Source organism: Cydia splendana, chromosome 25 (assembly GCF_910591565.1).
Source record: "Cydia splendana chromosome 25, ilCydSple1.2, whole genome shotgun sequence".
Taxonomy (NCBI): domain Eukaryota; kingdom Metazoa; phylum Arthropoda; class Insecta; order Lepidoptera; family Tortricidae; genus Cydia; species Cydia splendana.
The window spans coordinates 1,319,404-1,335,905 of NC_085984.1; the positions used below are offsets into that span (position 1 = coordinate 1,319,404).

Here is a 16,502-nt window from a genome sequence, read left to right on the forward strand (position 1 = left end):
ACCAACTGGCAGTCGTATAACTCGATCAACTGTAGGTTGTGGGACATACCCTAAGTTTCCGGATAGCGTTCCTAGTGACCAACTGGAAGTCGTATAACTCGATCAGCTGCAGGTTGTGGGATATACCCTAAGTTTCCGGTTGTGTGGGACATACCCTAAGTTTCCGGATATGTGGGACATACCCTAAGTTTCCGGATGGCGTTCCTAGTGACCAACTGGCAGTCGTATAACTCGATCAGCTGTAGGTTGTGGAACATACCCTAAGTTTCCGGATATGTGGAACATACCCTAAGTTTCCGGATATGTGGAACATACCCTAAGTTTCCGGATGGCGTTCCTAGTGACCAACTGGCAGTCGTATAACTCGATCAACTGTAGGTTGTGGTACATACCCTAAGTTTCCGGGTGTGTGGAACATACCCTAAGTTTCCGGATGGCGTTCCTAGTGACCAACTGGCAGTCGTATAACTCGATCAGCTGTAGGTTGTGGGCCATACCCTAAGTTTCCGGATATGTGGGACATACCCTAAGTTTCCGGATGGCGTTCCTAGTGACCAACTGACAGTCGTATAACTCGATCAGCTGTAGGTTGTGGGCCATACCCTAAGTTTCCGGATATGTGGGACATACCCTAAGTTTCCGGATGGCGTTCCTAGTGACCAACTGGCAGTCGTATAACTCGATCAGCTGTAGGTTGTGGGCCATACCCTAAGTTTCCGGATATGTGGGACATACCCTAAGTTTCCGGATGGCGTTCCTAGTGACCAACTGGCAGTCGTATAGCTCGATCAGCTGTAGGTTGTGGGACATACCCTAAGTTTCCGGTTGTGTGGGACATACCCTAAGTTTCCGGTTGTGTGGGACATACCCTAAGTTTCCGGATGGCATTCCTAGTGACCAACTGGCAGTCGTATAGCTCGATCAGCTGTAGGTTGTGGGACATACCCTAAGTTTCCGGTTGTGTGGGACATACCCTAAGTTTCCGGTTGTGTGGGACATACCCTAAGTTTCCGGATGGCGTTCCTAGTGACCAACTGGCAGTCGTATAGCTCGATCAGCTGTAGGTTGTGGGACATACCCTAAGTTTCCGGTTGTGTGGGACATACCCTAAGTTTCCGGTTGTGTGGGACATACCCTAAGTTTCCGGTTGTGTGGGACATACCCTAAGTTTCCGGATAGCGTTCCTAGTGACCAACTGGCAGTCGTATAACTCGATCAATTGTAGATTGTGGGACATACCCTAAGTTTCCGGTTGTGTGGGACATACCCTAAGTTTCCGGTTGTGTGGGACATACCCTAAGTTTCCGGATGTGTGGAACATACCCTAAGTTTCCGGATAGCGTTCCTAGTGACCAACTGGCAGTCGTATAACTCGATCAATTGTAGATTGTGGGACATACCCTAAGTTTCCGGTTGTGTGGGACATACCCTAAGTTTCCGGTTGTGTGGGACATACCCTAAGTTTCCGGATGTGTGGAACATACCCTAAGTTTCCGGATAGCGTTCCTAGTGACCAACTGGCAGTCGTATAACTTGATCAATTGTAGATTGTGGGACATTAAGTTTCCGGATGTGTGGAACATACCCTAAGTTTCCGGATGGCGTTCCTAGTGACCAACTGGCAGTCGTATAGCTCGATCAGCTGTAGGTTGTGGGACATACCCTAAGTTTCCGGTTGTGTGGGACATACCCTAAGTTTCCGGTTGTGTGGGACATACCCTAAGTTTCCGGATGGCATTCCTAGTGACCAACTGGCAGTCGTATAGCTCGATCAGCTGTAGGTTGTGGGACATACCCTAAGTTTCCGGTTGTGTGGGACATACCCTAAGTTTCCGGTTGTGTGGGACATACCCTAAGTTTCCGGTTGTGTGGGACATACCCTAAGTTTCCGGATAGCGTTCCTAGTGACCAACTGGCAGTCGTATAACTCGATCAATTGTAGATTGTGGGACATACCCTAAGTTTCCGGTTGTGTGGGACATACCCTAAGTTTCCGGTTGTGTGGGACATACCCTAAGTTTCCGGATGTGTGGAACATACCCTAAGTTTCCGGATAGCGTTCCTAGTGACCAACTGGCAGTCGTATAACTTGATCAATTGTAGATTGTGGGACATTAAGTTTCCGGATGTGTGGAACATACCCTAAGTTTCCGGATAGCGTTCCTAGTGACCAACTGGCAGTCGTATAACTTGATCAATTGTAGATTGTGGGACATTAAGTTTCCGGATGTGTGGAACATACCCTAAGTTTCCGGATGGCGTTCCTAGTGACCAACTGGCAGTCGTATAGCTCGATCAGCTGTAGGTTGTGGGACATACCCAAAGTTTCCGGATATGTGTGCCATACCCTAAGTTTCCGGATGTGTGGGACATACCCTAAGTTTCCGGATGTGTGGGACATACCCTAAGTTTCCGGATGGCGTTCCTAGTGACCAACTGGCAGTCGTATAACTCGATCAACTGTAGGTTGTGGGACATACCCTAAGTTTCCGGATAGCGTTCCTAGTGACCAACTGGAAGTCGTATAACTCGATCAGCTGCAGGTTGTGGGATATACCCTAAGTTTCCGGTTGTGTGGGACATACCCTAAGTTTCCGGATATGTGGGACATACCCTAAGTTTCCGGATGGCGTTCCTAGTGACCAACTGGCAGTCGTATAACTCGATCAGCTGTAGGTTGTGGAACATACCCTAAGTTTCCGGATATGTGGAACATACCCTAAGTTTCCGGATATGTGGAACATACCCTAAGTTTCCGGATGGCGTTCCTAGTGACCAACTGGCAGTCGTATAACTCGATCAACTGTAGGTTGTGGTACATACCCTAAGTTTCCGGGTGTGTGGAACATACCCTAAGTTTCCGGATGGCGTTCCTAGTGACCAACTGGCAGTCGTATAACTCGATCAGCTGTAGGTTGTGGGCCATACCCTAAGTTTCCGGATATGTGGGACATACCCTAAGTTTCCGGATGGCGTTCCTAGTGACCAACTGACAGTCGTATAACTCGATCAGCTGTAGGTTGTGGGCCATACCCTAAGTTTCCGGATATGTGGGACATACCCTAAGTTTCCGGATGGCGTTCCTAGTGACCAACTGGCAGTCGTATAACTCGATCAGCTGTAGGTTGTGGGCCATACCCTAAGTTTCCGGATATGTGGGACATACCCTAAGTTTCCGGATGGCGTTCCTAGTGACCAACTGGCAGTCGTATAGCTCGATCAGCTGTAGGTTGTGGGACATACCCTAAGTTTCCGGTTGTGTGGGACATACCCTAAGTTTCCGGATGTGTGGGACATACCCTAAGTTTCCGGATGGCGTTCCTAGTGACCAACTGGCAGTCGTATAGCTCGATCAGCTGTAGGTTGTGGGACATACCCTAAGTTTCCGGTTGTGTGGGACATACCCTAAGTTTCCGGTTGTGTGGGACATACCCTAAGTTTCCGGATAGCGTTCCTAGTGACCAACTGGCAGTCGTATAGCTCGATCAGCTGTAGGTTGTGGGACATACCCTAAGTTTCCGGTTGTGTGGGACATACCCTAAGTTTCCGGTTGTGTGGGACATACCCTAAGTTTCCGGTTGTGTGGGACATACCCTAAGTTTCCGGATAGCGTTCCTAGTGACCAACTGGCAGTCGTATAACTCGATCAATTGTAGATTGTGGGACATACCCTAAGTTTCCGGTTGTGTGGGACATACCCTAAGTTTCCGGTTGTGTGGGACATACCCTAAGTTTCCGGATGTGTGGAACATACCCTAAGTTTCCGGATAGCGTTCCTAGTGACCAACTGGCAGTCGTATAACTCGATCAATTGTAGATTGTGGGACATACCCTAAGTTTCCGGTTGTGTGGGACATACCCTAAGTTTCCGGTTGTGTGGGACATACCCTAAGTTTCCGGATGTGTGGAACATACCCTAAGTTTCCGGATAGCGTTCCTAGTGACCAACTGGCAGTCGTATAACTTGATCAATTGTAGATTGTGGGACATTAAGTTTCCGGATGTGTGGAACATACCCTAAGTTTCCGGATGGCGTTCCTAGTGACCAACTGGCAGTCGTATAGCTCGATCAGCTGTAGGTTGTGGGACATACCCAAAGTTTCCGGATATGTGTGCCATACCCTAAGTTTCCGGATGTGTGGGACATACCCTAAGTTTCCGGATATGTGGGACATACCCTAAGTTTCCGGATGGCGTTCCTAGTGACCAACTGGCAGTCGTATAACTCGATCAGCTGTAGGTTGTGGGACATACCCAAAGTTTCCGGATATGTGTGCCATACCCTAAGTTTCCGGATATGTGTGCCATACCCTAAGTTTCCGGATGTGTGGGACATACCCTAAGTTTCCGGATGTGTGGGACATACCCTAAGTTTCCGGATAGCGTTCCTAGTGACCAACTGGAAGTCGTATAACTCGATCAGCTGCAGGTTGTGGGATATACCCTAAGTTTCCGGTTGTGTGGGACATACCCTAAGTTTCCGGATATGTGGGACATACCCTAAGTTTCCGGATGGCGTTCCTAGTGACCAACTGGCAGTCGTATAACTCGATCAGCTGTAGGTTGTGGAACATACCCTAAGTTTCCGGATATGTGGAACATACCCTAAGTTTCCGGATATGTGGAACATACCCTAAGTTTCCGGATGGCGTTCCTAGTGACCAACTGGCAGTCGTATAACTCGATCAACTGTAGGTTGTGGTACATACCCTAAGTTTCCGGGTGTGTGGAACATACCCTAAGTTTCCGGATGGCGTTCCTAGTGACCAACTGGCAGTCGTATAACTCGATCAGCTGTAGGTTGTGGGACATACCCTAAGTTTCCGGATATGTGGGACATACCCTAAGTTTCCGGATGGCGTTCCTAGTGACCAACTGGCAGTCGTATAACTCGATCAGCTGTAGGTTGTGGGCCATACCCTAAGTTTCCGGATATGTGGGACATACCCTAAGTTTCCGGATGGCGTTCCTAGTGACCAACTGACAGTCGTATAACTCGATCAGCTGTAGGTTGTGGGCCATACCCTAAGTTTCCGGATATGTGGGACATACCCTAAGTTTCCGGATGGCGTTCCTAGTGACCAACTGGCAGTCGTATAACTCGATCAGCTGTAGGTTGTGGGCCATACCCTAAGTTTCCGGATATGTGGGACATACCCTAAGTTTCCGGATGGCGTTCCTAGTGACCAACTGGCAGTCGTATAACTCGATCAGCTGTAGGTTGTGGGCCATACCCTAAGTTTCCGGATATGTGGGACATACCCTAAGTTTCCGGATGGCGTTCCTAGTGACCAACTGGCAGTCGTATAACTCGATCAGCTGTAGGTTGTGGGCCATACCCTAAGTTTCCGGATGTGTGGAACATACCCTAAGTTTCCGGATGGCGTTCCTAGTGACCAACTGGCAGTCGTATAACTCGATCAGCTGCAGGTTGTGGTACATACCCTAAGTTTCCGGATATGTGGGACATACCCTAAGTTTCCGGATGGCGTTCCTAGTGACCAACTGGCAGTCGTATAACTCGATCAGCTGTAGGTTGTGGGCCATACCCTAAGTTTCCGGATATGTGGGACATACCCTAAGTTTCCGGATGGCGTTCCTAGTGACCAACTGGCAGTCGTATAACTCGATCAGCTGTAGGTTGTGGGCCATACCCTAAGTTTCCGGATATGTGGGACATACCCTAAGTTTCCGGATGGCGTTCCTAGTGACCAACTGGCAGTCGTATAACTCGATCAGCTGTAGGTTGTGGGCCATACCCTAAGTTTCCGGATGTGTGGAACATACCCTAAGTTTCCGGATGGCGTTCCTAGTGACCAACTGGCAGTCGTATAACTCGATCAGCTGTAGGTTGTGGGCCATACCCTAAGTTTCCGGATATGTGGAACATACCCTAAGTTTCCGGATGGCGTTCCTAGTGACCAACTGGCAGTCGTATAACTCGATCAGCTGTAGGTTGTGGGCCATACCCTAAGTTTCCGGATATGTGGGACATACCCTAAGTTTCCGGATGGCGTTCCTAGTGACCAACTGGCAGTCGTATAACTCGATCAGCTGTAATTTGTGGGACATACCCTAAGTTTCCGGATGTGTGGAACATACCCTAAGTTTCCGGATGGCGTTCCTAGTGACCAACTGGCAGTCGTATAACTCGATCAGCTGTAGGTTGTGGGACATACCCTAAGTTTCCGGATGTGTGGAACATACCCTAAGTTTCCGGATGGCGTTCCTAGTGACCAACTGGCAGTCGTATAACTCGATCAGCTGTAGGTTGTGGGACATACCCTAAGTTTCCGGATGTGTGGAACATACCCTAAGTTTCCGGATGGCGTTCCTAGTGACCAACTGGCAGTCGTATAGCTCGATCAGCTGCAGGTTGTGGCACGAAGTCAGGTGCTCCAGCGCCCCGTCCGTCACCAGCGGACAGTTGTCTAGACCTGGAAACAACTTATTGTCAATTTCGTTTTTGATGTAAGCTTTTAACACCGACTGTACTTTTCTTAAGTTAGTTATCAAGACGATTATAAAGATGTTACGAGCCCCGATGCAAATTAGTTCGTCTAGTTCCACACAACAATTTTGTTTATTCTAACAAATTTTACACATGAACATAAAATGACCCAGTAATGGGAGCCATAATAGTAATATTTAATGTTTATTTCACCTCAGCAACTCGAACAAGGGTACTTTGCTTCTTAAAAACAGTGAGCAAAATGCGATTTTGCTCACTGAGTCATTTTGTCTCACTCAGTGAGCAAAATATTTTGCTCACTGAGTGAGACTAAATGACATTCAAGTGACCTTTATAGTCAAATGTCATTTCAACATGCGGGGTCTAATACACGTTCGATATACTTGGGTTCTATTATCTCTGTCCCTCTAGGTATGTTCTCACTGCTTAGGGTGAAAAATTTTGTGTACTACACGAGATCAAAGTTATTTACATCTCGTGCGCTTTTGAATCCCTTACTACGCTCAAGATTCTAAATTAATTCTACTATAGAATCTTTCGCTTGCACGGGACTCAAAATAAGCACTCGAAGAAATATCAAACTTTGATCTCTTGTTGTACAAATAACTATTGCTGAAAATATGTGTTTTTCAAAAACGATGTCCAAATCATATTGTCCACTCCTACAGCACTGCTGCATGCATGGGCTCGTAACAAAATTGTCAGTACATCGGCAGGGCCGTGTTGCTTTCCCTAGTAATAGCCGTTTTCACATCTGTTAATTTTCGACGTAGTTACGTAATGTGCTTATTATATTTTTGCTTATTATTTTTTTTTTTTGTATTTTTTATTATATTTTTATATTTTTGCTTGTGCACATGGTGTCGTAATGCAGCACCAGATGTACTGTACATTTTATTTCGACATACCCAACACGGCGAGGTGCTCCGCGGCGCAGGGGGACATGGAGAGCTGCTTGATGCCGTTGTCAGTTATCAGCTCGCAGTGGGACACGTATGTACATGTACGGGCAGGTGTGGCGACATACCCAACACGGTGAGGTGCTCCGCGGCGCAGGGGGACATGGACAGCTGCTTGATGCCGTTGTCCGTTATCAGCTCGCAGTGGGACACGTATGTACATGTACGGGCAGGTGTGGCGACATACCCAACACGGTGAGGTGCTCCGCGGCGCAGGGGGACATGGACAGCTGCTTGATGCCGTTGTCCGTTATCAGCTCGCAGTGGGACACGTATGTACATGTACGGGCAGGTGTGGCGACATACCCAACACGGTGAGGTGCTCCGCGGCGCAGGGGGACATGGACAGCTGCTTGATGCCGTTGTCCGTTATCAGCTCGCAGTGGGACACGTATGTACATGTACGGGCAGGTGTGGCGACATACCCAACACGGTGAGGTGCTCCGCGGCGCAGGGGGACATGGAGAGTTGCTTGATGCCGTTGTCCGTTATCAGCTCGCAGTGGGACACGTATGTACATGTACGGGCAGGTGTGGCGACATACCCAACACGGTGAGGTGCTCCGCGGCGCAGGGGGACATGGAGAGTTGCTTGATGCCGTTGTCCGTTATCAGCTCGCAGTGGGACACGTATGTACATGTACGGGCAGGTGTGGCGACATACCCAACACGGTGAGGTGCTCCGCGGCGCAGGGGGACATGGAGAGTTGCTTGATGCCGTTGTCCGTTATCAGCTCGCAGTGGGACACGTATGTACATGTACGGGCAGGTGTGGCGACATACCCAACACGGTGAGGTGCTCCGCGACGCAGGGGGACATGGACAGCTGCTTGATGCCGTTGTCCGTTATCAGCTCGCAGTGGGACACGTATGTACATGTACGGGCAGGTGTGGCGACATACCCCACACGGTGAGGTGCTCCGCTGCGCAGGGGGACATGGAGAGTTGCTTGATGCCGTTGTCCGTTATCAGCTCGCAGTGGGACACGTATGTACATGTACGGGCAGGTGTGGCGACATACCCAACACGGTGAGGTGCTCCGCGACGCAGGGGGACATGGACAGCTGCTTGATGCCGTTGTCCGTTATCAGCTCGCAGTGGGACACGTATGTACATGTACGGGCAGGTGTGGCGACATACCCAACACGGTGAGGTGCTCCGCGGCGCAGGGGGACCGGGAGAGTTGCTTGATGCCGTTGTCCGTTATCAGCTCGCAGTGGGACACGTATGTACATGTACGGGCAGGTGTGGCGACATACCCAACACGGTGAGGTGCTCCGCGGCGCAGGGGGACATGGAGAGTTGCTTGATGCCGTTGTCCGTTATCAGCTCGCAGTGGGACACGTATGTACATGTACGGGCAGGTGTGGCGACATACCCAACACGGTGAGGTGCTCCGCGGCGCAGGGGGACATGGACAGCTGCTTGATGCCGTTGTCCGTTATCAGCTCGCAGTGGGACACGTATGTACATGTACGGGCAGGTGTGGCGACATACCCAACACGGTGAGGTGCTCCGCGGCGCAGGGGGACATGGAGAGTTGCTTGATGCCGTTGTCCGTTATCAGCTCGCAGTGGGACACGTATGTACATGTACGGGCAGGTGTGGCGACATACCCAACACGGTGAGGTGCTCCGCGGCGCAGGGGGACATGGAGAGCTGCTTGATGCCGTTGTCCGTTATCAGCTCGCAGTGGGACACGTATGTACATGTACGGGCAGGTGTGGCGACATACCCAACACGGTGAGGTGCTCCGCGGCGCAGGGGGACATGGAGAGTTGCTTGATGCCGTTGTCCGTTATCAGCTCGCAGTGGGACACGTATGTACATGTACGGGCAGGTGTGGCGACATACCCAACACGGTGAGGTGCTCCGCGGCGCAGGGGGACATGGAGAGTTGCTTGATGCCGTTGTCCGTTATCAGCTCGCAGTGGGACACGTATGTACATGTACGGGCAGGTGTGGCGACATACCCAACACGGTGAGGTGCTCCGCGGCGCAGGGGGACATGGAGAGTTGCTTGATGCCGTTGTCCGTTATCAGCTCGCAGTGGGACACGTATGTACATGTACGGGCAGGTGTGGCGACATACCCAACACGGTGAGGTGCTCCGCGGCGCAGGGGGACATGGAGAGTTGCTTGATGCCGTTGTCCGTTATCAGCTCGCAGTGGGACACGTATGTACATGTACGGGCAGGTGTGGCGACATACCCAACACGGTGAGGTGCTCCGCGGCGCAGGGGGACATGGAGAGTTGCTTGATGCCGTTGTCCGTTATCAGCTCGCAGTGGGACACGTATGTACATGTACGGGCAGGTGTGGCGACATACCCAACACGGTGAGGTGCTCCGCGGCGCAGGGGGACATGGACAGCTGCTTGATGCCGTTGTCCGTTATCAGCTCGCAGTGGGACACGTATGTACATGTACGGGCAGGTGTGGCGACATACCCAACACGGTGAGGTGCTCCGCGGCGCAGGGGGACATGGAGAGTTGCTTGATGCCGTTGTCCGTTATCAGCTCGCAGTGGGACAACGTCTATCAACAACCATACATACAACCATATTATAGATGATCAAGCAAATCTTGTCAGTAGAAAAAGGCGCGAAATTCAAATTTTCTATGGGACGATATCCTTTCGCGCCTACATTTTTCAAATTTGCCGCCTTTTTCTACTGACAAGATCTGCTTGACCCAGTTATATAAACTAAGTCACGGCAAATATGTAACAATTATGAATCATATACGATTATTTACATTCCTTTGCTTTCATAAGTAATATTTACTGATTTTTCAATTATGACACGTCAAAATCGCGTAGTCTTTTTGTAATGCTAAAATAAAAACTGGACGAGTGAGAGTCGGACGCGCCCGCCGAGGGTTCCGTACTTTTTAGTATTTGTTGTTATAGCGGCCATGGTATAATAATATACTCCGCCTGGTACTCCATTCCGAGATTCGCGTATGACCTAACTGACACGCGCCTACGTCATCATGCTGTTTACAGGTTCTCAAACTTTGAAATGTGGGAGAATTTTAACCAACGGTGAAAATTATTTTAACGGCATTAATTTTAAGTTATTCATGTAGAAACATAGTAAAATAAAACAAATCTAATGTATTAAATTAAACTTTATTTATCTATACAAGACAAACGTTTGAAAAACTAATTCACAGTTAATCAATAAACGGTGTTCGACACTTTAAGCAATTTTCGTTTTAATTTCTTAGGGGGGCTGCTTGCGTTAACAAGCAAACATAGAACATAAAATTTTATCATTAATAGTAATTATTGTCGATAATTACGTATACATACCATTTTTACATATTGTTTTCAGTCCACAATAGCGAAGCCATTCATTGGCTACGGATTCATTATTCGGAAACGTATAAAATCTGATTATACTGCCCTTTTTACTCCTACTCTTACAGTTCCGAATAGAACAGCCAACCATTTTCGTAACAAAACATTAATTACCAAGCTTACGACGTGAAAAGTTTGGAAAACTCTGCGACTGCTGACACTGAGCGAGAAGGAAATAACAATTAACACGCGTTCGACAAGGATGACGGTCAGGGCATGAAGTTATCTAGATCCGAATTGTCAAATGTCCTCAGCGCTATCCTGTGTTGCCAGTAGTATAAACAGAATTACCCGAAAGTCTGAAATTTTTTTCGTGAATCGGAAGATATTGCTAACGAGTAATTAAAAATGACGTGTTATTGTAAAATTTAAGCTAAAATACATATAAATGAAAATTATAAAATTATAAAGAAATATTTTAACTTATTAACCATAGGTATAATGTACCCATGTAACATGTTATGTTGAAATAAAGTGGCAATGTTATTGTGACGTAATCGCGTGTCACTCTGGGAATGGAAGACCATGTTTTATTAGACCATGATAGCGGCAACAGAAATACATCGTCTGTGAAAATTTTAAGTGCCTAGCTATCACGGTTCATGAGATATAGCCTGGTGACAGACAGACGGACAGAGGAGTCTTAGTAAAATGAAATGAAAATGAAAATGAAATTTATTTCAGACACCAGGCGGCTTAGCACGGTCGCGTTTTTATCCCTTGTCACCATGCCTGTCACGTTCTAACAAGTATGTAAGTGCGAAACGGACGCGCATAGTGATAGTCGATAAAAATGGAACCGTGCTGAGCCCGCTGGTATCCATATTTTTGTCTACAGGACTATTAGTAAGTAACAAAGAAAAATAAAAATAAAACTATAAAAATAAACGTTAGTTAGTAGAACATATAATTCTCATTGGATCTAACATGCATTGACATCCAGTGAGTTATAAGAGGGCTATCGACCCTTTCCGCAATCACCTTCAGGAGTGTGTTGGTGCTGCCCCGCACGCGAGGCCACAGGGACGCCACCCTCTTACGCAGCACTGCGTGGAAGCCGTCTGTGCTCCACTCGGCGAACATTCCCGCCGCGGTGCATCGCCAGGGCAGCCCCAACAAACCCCTGAAGGCGTTGTTTTACTGGACACGCAGAGCACTAAAAGTTTTTTTGGTGTAGTTGCTCCACAGGTTGCACGTGTACAGGTTTTGGCAGTACGTTTTAAATAGTGTAATTTTGACCTCACGGGAACAGCAAAAAGGTCCCGTTTTTACCCTTTGGGTACGGAGCCCTAAAAAACGAACTATAGAAACAATGTTACCAGTTTCTCGAGCCGGGGGCAGCCCATGGACAAGTGCACTAGCGTGACGTCAGTGATGAGCACGCACTCCTCCAGGTCCATCCGCTCCAGCATGCGGCAACTCTGCAATACAATACTCTGCAATACAATGTTACCAGTTTCTCGAGCCGGGGGCAGCCCATGGACAAGTGCACTAGCGTGACGTCAGTGATGAGCACGCACTCCTCCAGGTCCATCCGCTCCAGCATGCGGCAACTCTGCAATACAATACTCTGCAATACAATGTTACCAGTTTCTCGAGCCGGGGGCAGCCCATGGACAAGTGCACTAGCGTGACGTCAGTGATGAGCACGCACTCCTCCAGGTCCATCCGCTCCAGCATGCGGCAACTCTGCAATACAATACTCTGCAATACAATGTTACCAGTTTCTCGAGCCGGGGGCAGCCCATGGACAAGTGCACTAGCGTGACGTCAGTGATGAGCACGCACTCCTCCAGGTCCATCCGCTCCAGCATGCGGCAACTCTGCAATACAATACTCTGCAATACAATGTTACCAGTTTCTCGAGCCGGGGGCAGCCCATGGACAAGTGCACTAGCGTGACGTCAGTGATGAGCACGCACTCCTCCAGGTCCATCCGCTCCAGCATGCGGCAACTCTGCAATACAATACTCTGCAATACAATGTTACCAGTTTCTCGAGCCGGGGGCAGCCCATGGACAAGTGCACTAGCGTGACGTCAGTGATGAGCACGCACTCCTCCAGGTCCATCCGCTCCAGCATGCGGCAACTCTGCAATACAATACTCTGCAATACAATGTTACCAGTTTCTCGAGCCGGGGGCAGCCCATGGACAAGTGCACTAGCGTGACGTCAGTGATGAGCACGCACTCCTCCAGGTCCATCCGCTCCAGCAGCCGGCAACTCTGCAATACACGAAAACGTTAACCCCTTACTTCATGTCGTAAACTTTTTTGTTTAAAATTGAACTTTAATACCTAATAATAGAGTTGAATATTATAACTGCCATATATGGCTGCGTATGCGGTATAGGGTTAAATTAACCTTTAAATATACGATGTAGTCTACACACAGACAAAACATCCTCTAGACTGAGCATAGTCGCGCTACCCCCTCTGCCACACATACGGTAAATTTACTCCATGTTCGAGTCGAAACTGTCTTTGTGTGACGTCCGTGAACTCGTTCGTCGTTTGAACGGACCAATCACGGCACGGGATCTCGCTAACCTCGTCCCGCGCACCCCCGCATTTTTGGCAGCAACGGTTGCATGAAATAATTGCTCTAAACTCCGTCTAGAGGATTCTTAGTCTATGAGTCTACATCATTATGCATTTAAGGGTTAAGAGGAATATTTTAAAATTTTAAAGTCAAACCAAGTTAATTCAAGGCTTGGCAAGCGTGACGGTTCCACACTTTGTCTTTGGACAGTATGTGCAGAGTTAGCTTAGATAGATTCTACTAGTAAATAAATAAATAAAAAGATATTTATATTATTTAGGTATTTACCAACACAAAAAACAATGAATGTGGTTGGCCGGTGGAAGTTTTTAGCAGATGGCGCCATCATAGCTTGCCCCGTCAATCCCTAGAATTGTGTCAAATTTTTGTTTTTTTAATACCCTGGATGCCAGCTCTTTAAGCCAAATCTCATAGAAAAAGGGGCAAGCTATGATGGCGCCATCTAGGCAAACCTTTGACAGTTGCCAACCCCATTGGAATGACTATCAAAAATCAGGTAGAATTTACAAATATTTGTGCAGTAAAATGGATGAGATTGAGCGAGACCGCTGATTTTCAGTCCCCGACCAAAAAAAATTAAGTATTTTAATGTTACACAGGCAATATATGTAATATAGGTAATTTAAAAAATTACATACTTACCCCCTTATTCATAAACGCGCTACAAACCTCAATTAGCTAATAATCGTTTGTCCTTATCTGTCATTTTGACTTATGTATTTGTAAGAACGGGATAAATAGTAGATTGTACAACAAGGGCATAAAGTGACCCATTTTTACCCGAGGCAATTTTTTGGTCTGAGCGAAGCGTAGACCAAAATAGTAGACGAGGGTAAAAATGGACATTTATGCCCTTGTTGTACACTCTGCTTTTCACTTCGATTGCGAGGAAAATATACAAAAAATCAAATATTTTAGGTTATTTTAACGTATTTATTCAAGACTAAAGAAAACTGTTCTTGGGCCGGTCGGAGGCGCGGGGCACGCCGGTCGGGGGCGCGCCGGCAGGGCTGGCAGAATTTGGACTTTATTGCTAAGTCAATAAGGGTCGTATTAGATGATTTTACTTTATGCTCTAGAGCATAAAATGCGATTTTATGTCGTCTACGCACGACATAAAGGTGCACTTTTTGAGCATGAGAAGTGAAAAGTTGATTTAGGCAGACTGGATAGTAGACTAGTCAGCACTACCCACTACCCACCCTGGCTAGAGCTTGGAAGCCGGCGTCCGTGAGCTGCGTGCACTGCGCCAGCTCCAGCGTCACCAGCTCCGGGCAGCGCGCCGCCAGCGCCGCCAGCGCCGCGTCGGTGAGGCGCGAGCACCCCGACACGCAGAGGAGCAGGCAGACTGGATAGTAGACTAGTCAGCACTACCCACCCTGGCTAGAGCTTGGAAGCCGGCGTCCGTGAGCTGCGTGCACTGCGCCAGCTCCAGCGTCACCAGCTCCGGGCAGCGCGCCGCCAGCGCCGCCAGCGCCGCGTCGGTGAGGCGCGAGCACCCCGACACGCAGAGGAGCAGGCAGACTGGATAGTAGACTAGTCAGCACTACCCACTACCCACCCTGGCTAGAGCTTGGAAGCCGGCGTCCGTGAGCTGCGTGCACTGCGCCAGCTCCAGCGTCACCAGCTCCGGGCAGCGCGCCGCCAGCGCCGCCAGCGCCGCGTCGGTGAGGCGCGAGCACCCCGACACGCAGAGGAGCAGGCAGACTGGATAGTAGACTAGTCAGCACTACCCACCCTGGCTAGAGCTTGGAAGCCGGCGTCCGTGAGCTGCGTGCACTGCGCCAGCTCCAGCGTCACCAGCTCCGGGCAGCGCGCCGCCAGCGCCGCCAGCGCCGCGTCGGTGAGGCGCGAGCACCCCGACACGCAGAGGAGCAGGCAGACTGGATAGTAGACTAGTCAGCACTACCCACTACCCACCCTGGCTAGAGCTTGGAAGCCGGCGTCCGTGAGCTGCGTGCACTGCGCCAGCTCCAGCGTCACCAGCTCCGGGCAGCGCGCCGCCAGCGCCGCCAGCGCCGCGTCGGTGAGGCGCGAGCACCCCGACACGCAGAGGAGCAGGCAGACTGGATAGTAGACTAGTCAGCACTACCCACCCTGGCTAGAGCTTGGAAGCCGGCGTCCGTGAGCTGCGTGCACTGCGCCAGCTCCAGCGTCACCAGCTCCGGGCAGCGCGCCGCCAGCGCCGCCAGCGCCGCGTCGGTGAGGCGCGAGCACCCCGACACGCAGAGGAGCCGCATGCCGCCGTTCAACTTGGATATGGACTCGTCTGTTAAGCTCTGAAAGAGATGAAACATAGGAAATAACAATGTTTTCTGTTTATAGTCTTAAACATGAAAATTAATACATAAATAAGGGTGGTATTCCACCTGTCCAATGTGTATTTTGTCTCAGATTTTGCTGAATAAGAGAGTGAGACGCAATGACATTGGACCAAGATATTGGACAGATGGAATACCACCCTAATACACCGAATACACAATATAATTTAATCGTGAAAATGAAACGTGCATATCAGTTTACAAAATGCATAAAATCTTGCAAATTAAACTAAACATATTTCTGAAGTTTCTCTATCACAAGTGGGCGTGGTTCCTGCAGGATGGCCGTGTCGGAATTCAGAAAATCATTACAGAATAAAGTTGGCGCTGTGTTAATCAATTGACGCATATAAAAGTATTTAAAAATAATATAATTAAATCCGTCTAAGCTAACTCTGCACCGACAAAACAGCGTGTACAAAGCATACTTTTAAACGTCATATTTTTATAGAAATTTAACATTTATGGTGACATTGTTATTCCAAAATCCGTGCAGAATTAACTTAGTCCGACTATAAGTTTATTTATTTTATACATTTCTTTGTCTACAAGTGACAGCGATCATTATTTCAGAAGGCACTTACTTCGCAGCCCTGTACGTTGAGCACCTCCAGGTCTGGACAGTATGTGGCTAGGCACGACACAGCTCTGTCATTCACTGTCATCATAGCCGGGTAACTGTCATCATAGCACACTTAGAAGGCACTTACTTCGCAGCCCTGTACATTGAGCACCTCCAGGTCTGGACAGTATGTGGCTAGGCACGACACAGCTCTGTCATTCACTGTCATCATAGCCGGGTAACTGTCATCATAGCACACTTAGA

The 16,502-nt window shown here is 48.8% G+C and overlaps 1 protein-coding gene across 1 annotated transcript in view; it reads right to left on the reverse strand.

Moving 5' to 3' along the window:
• Window positions 1-16,502, reverse strand: part of LOC134802870 (F-box/LRR-repeat protein 20) — a 42,138-nt gene that overhangs the window by 15,356 nt on the left and 10,280 nt on the right. Inside the window, exons 9-12 of the mRNA XM_063775605.1 lie at window positions 15,452-15,634; window positions 12,917-13,018; window positions 9,880-9,967; window positions 6,313-6,437 (exon numbers count right to left, since the gene is read on the reverse strand). Coding sequence (XP_063631675.1) covers window positions 6,313-6,437; window positions 9,880-9,967; window positions 12,917-13,018; window positions 15,452-15,634 — 498 coding nt within the window. The remainder of the gene's footprint in view (window positions 1-6,312; window positions 6,438-9,879; window positions 9,968-12,916; window positions 13,019-15,451; window positions 15,635-16,502) is intronic.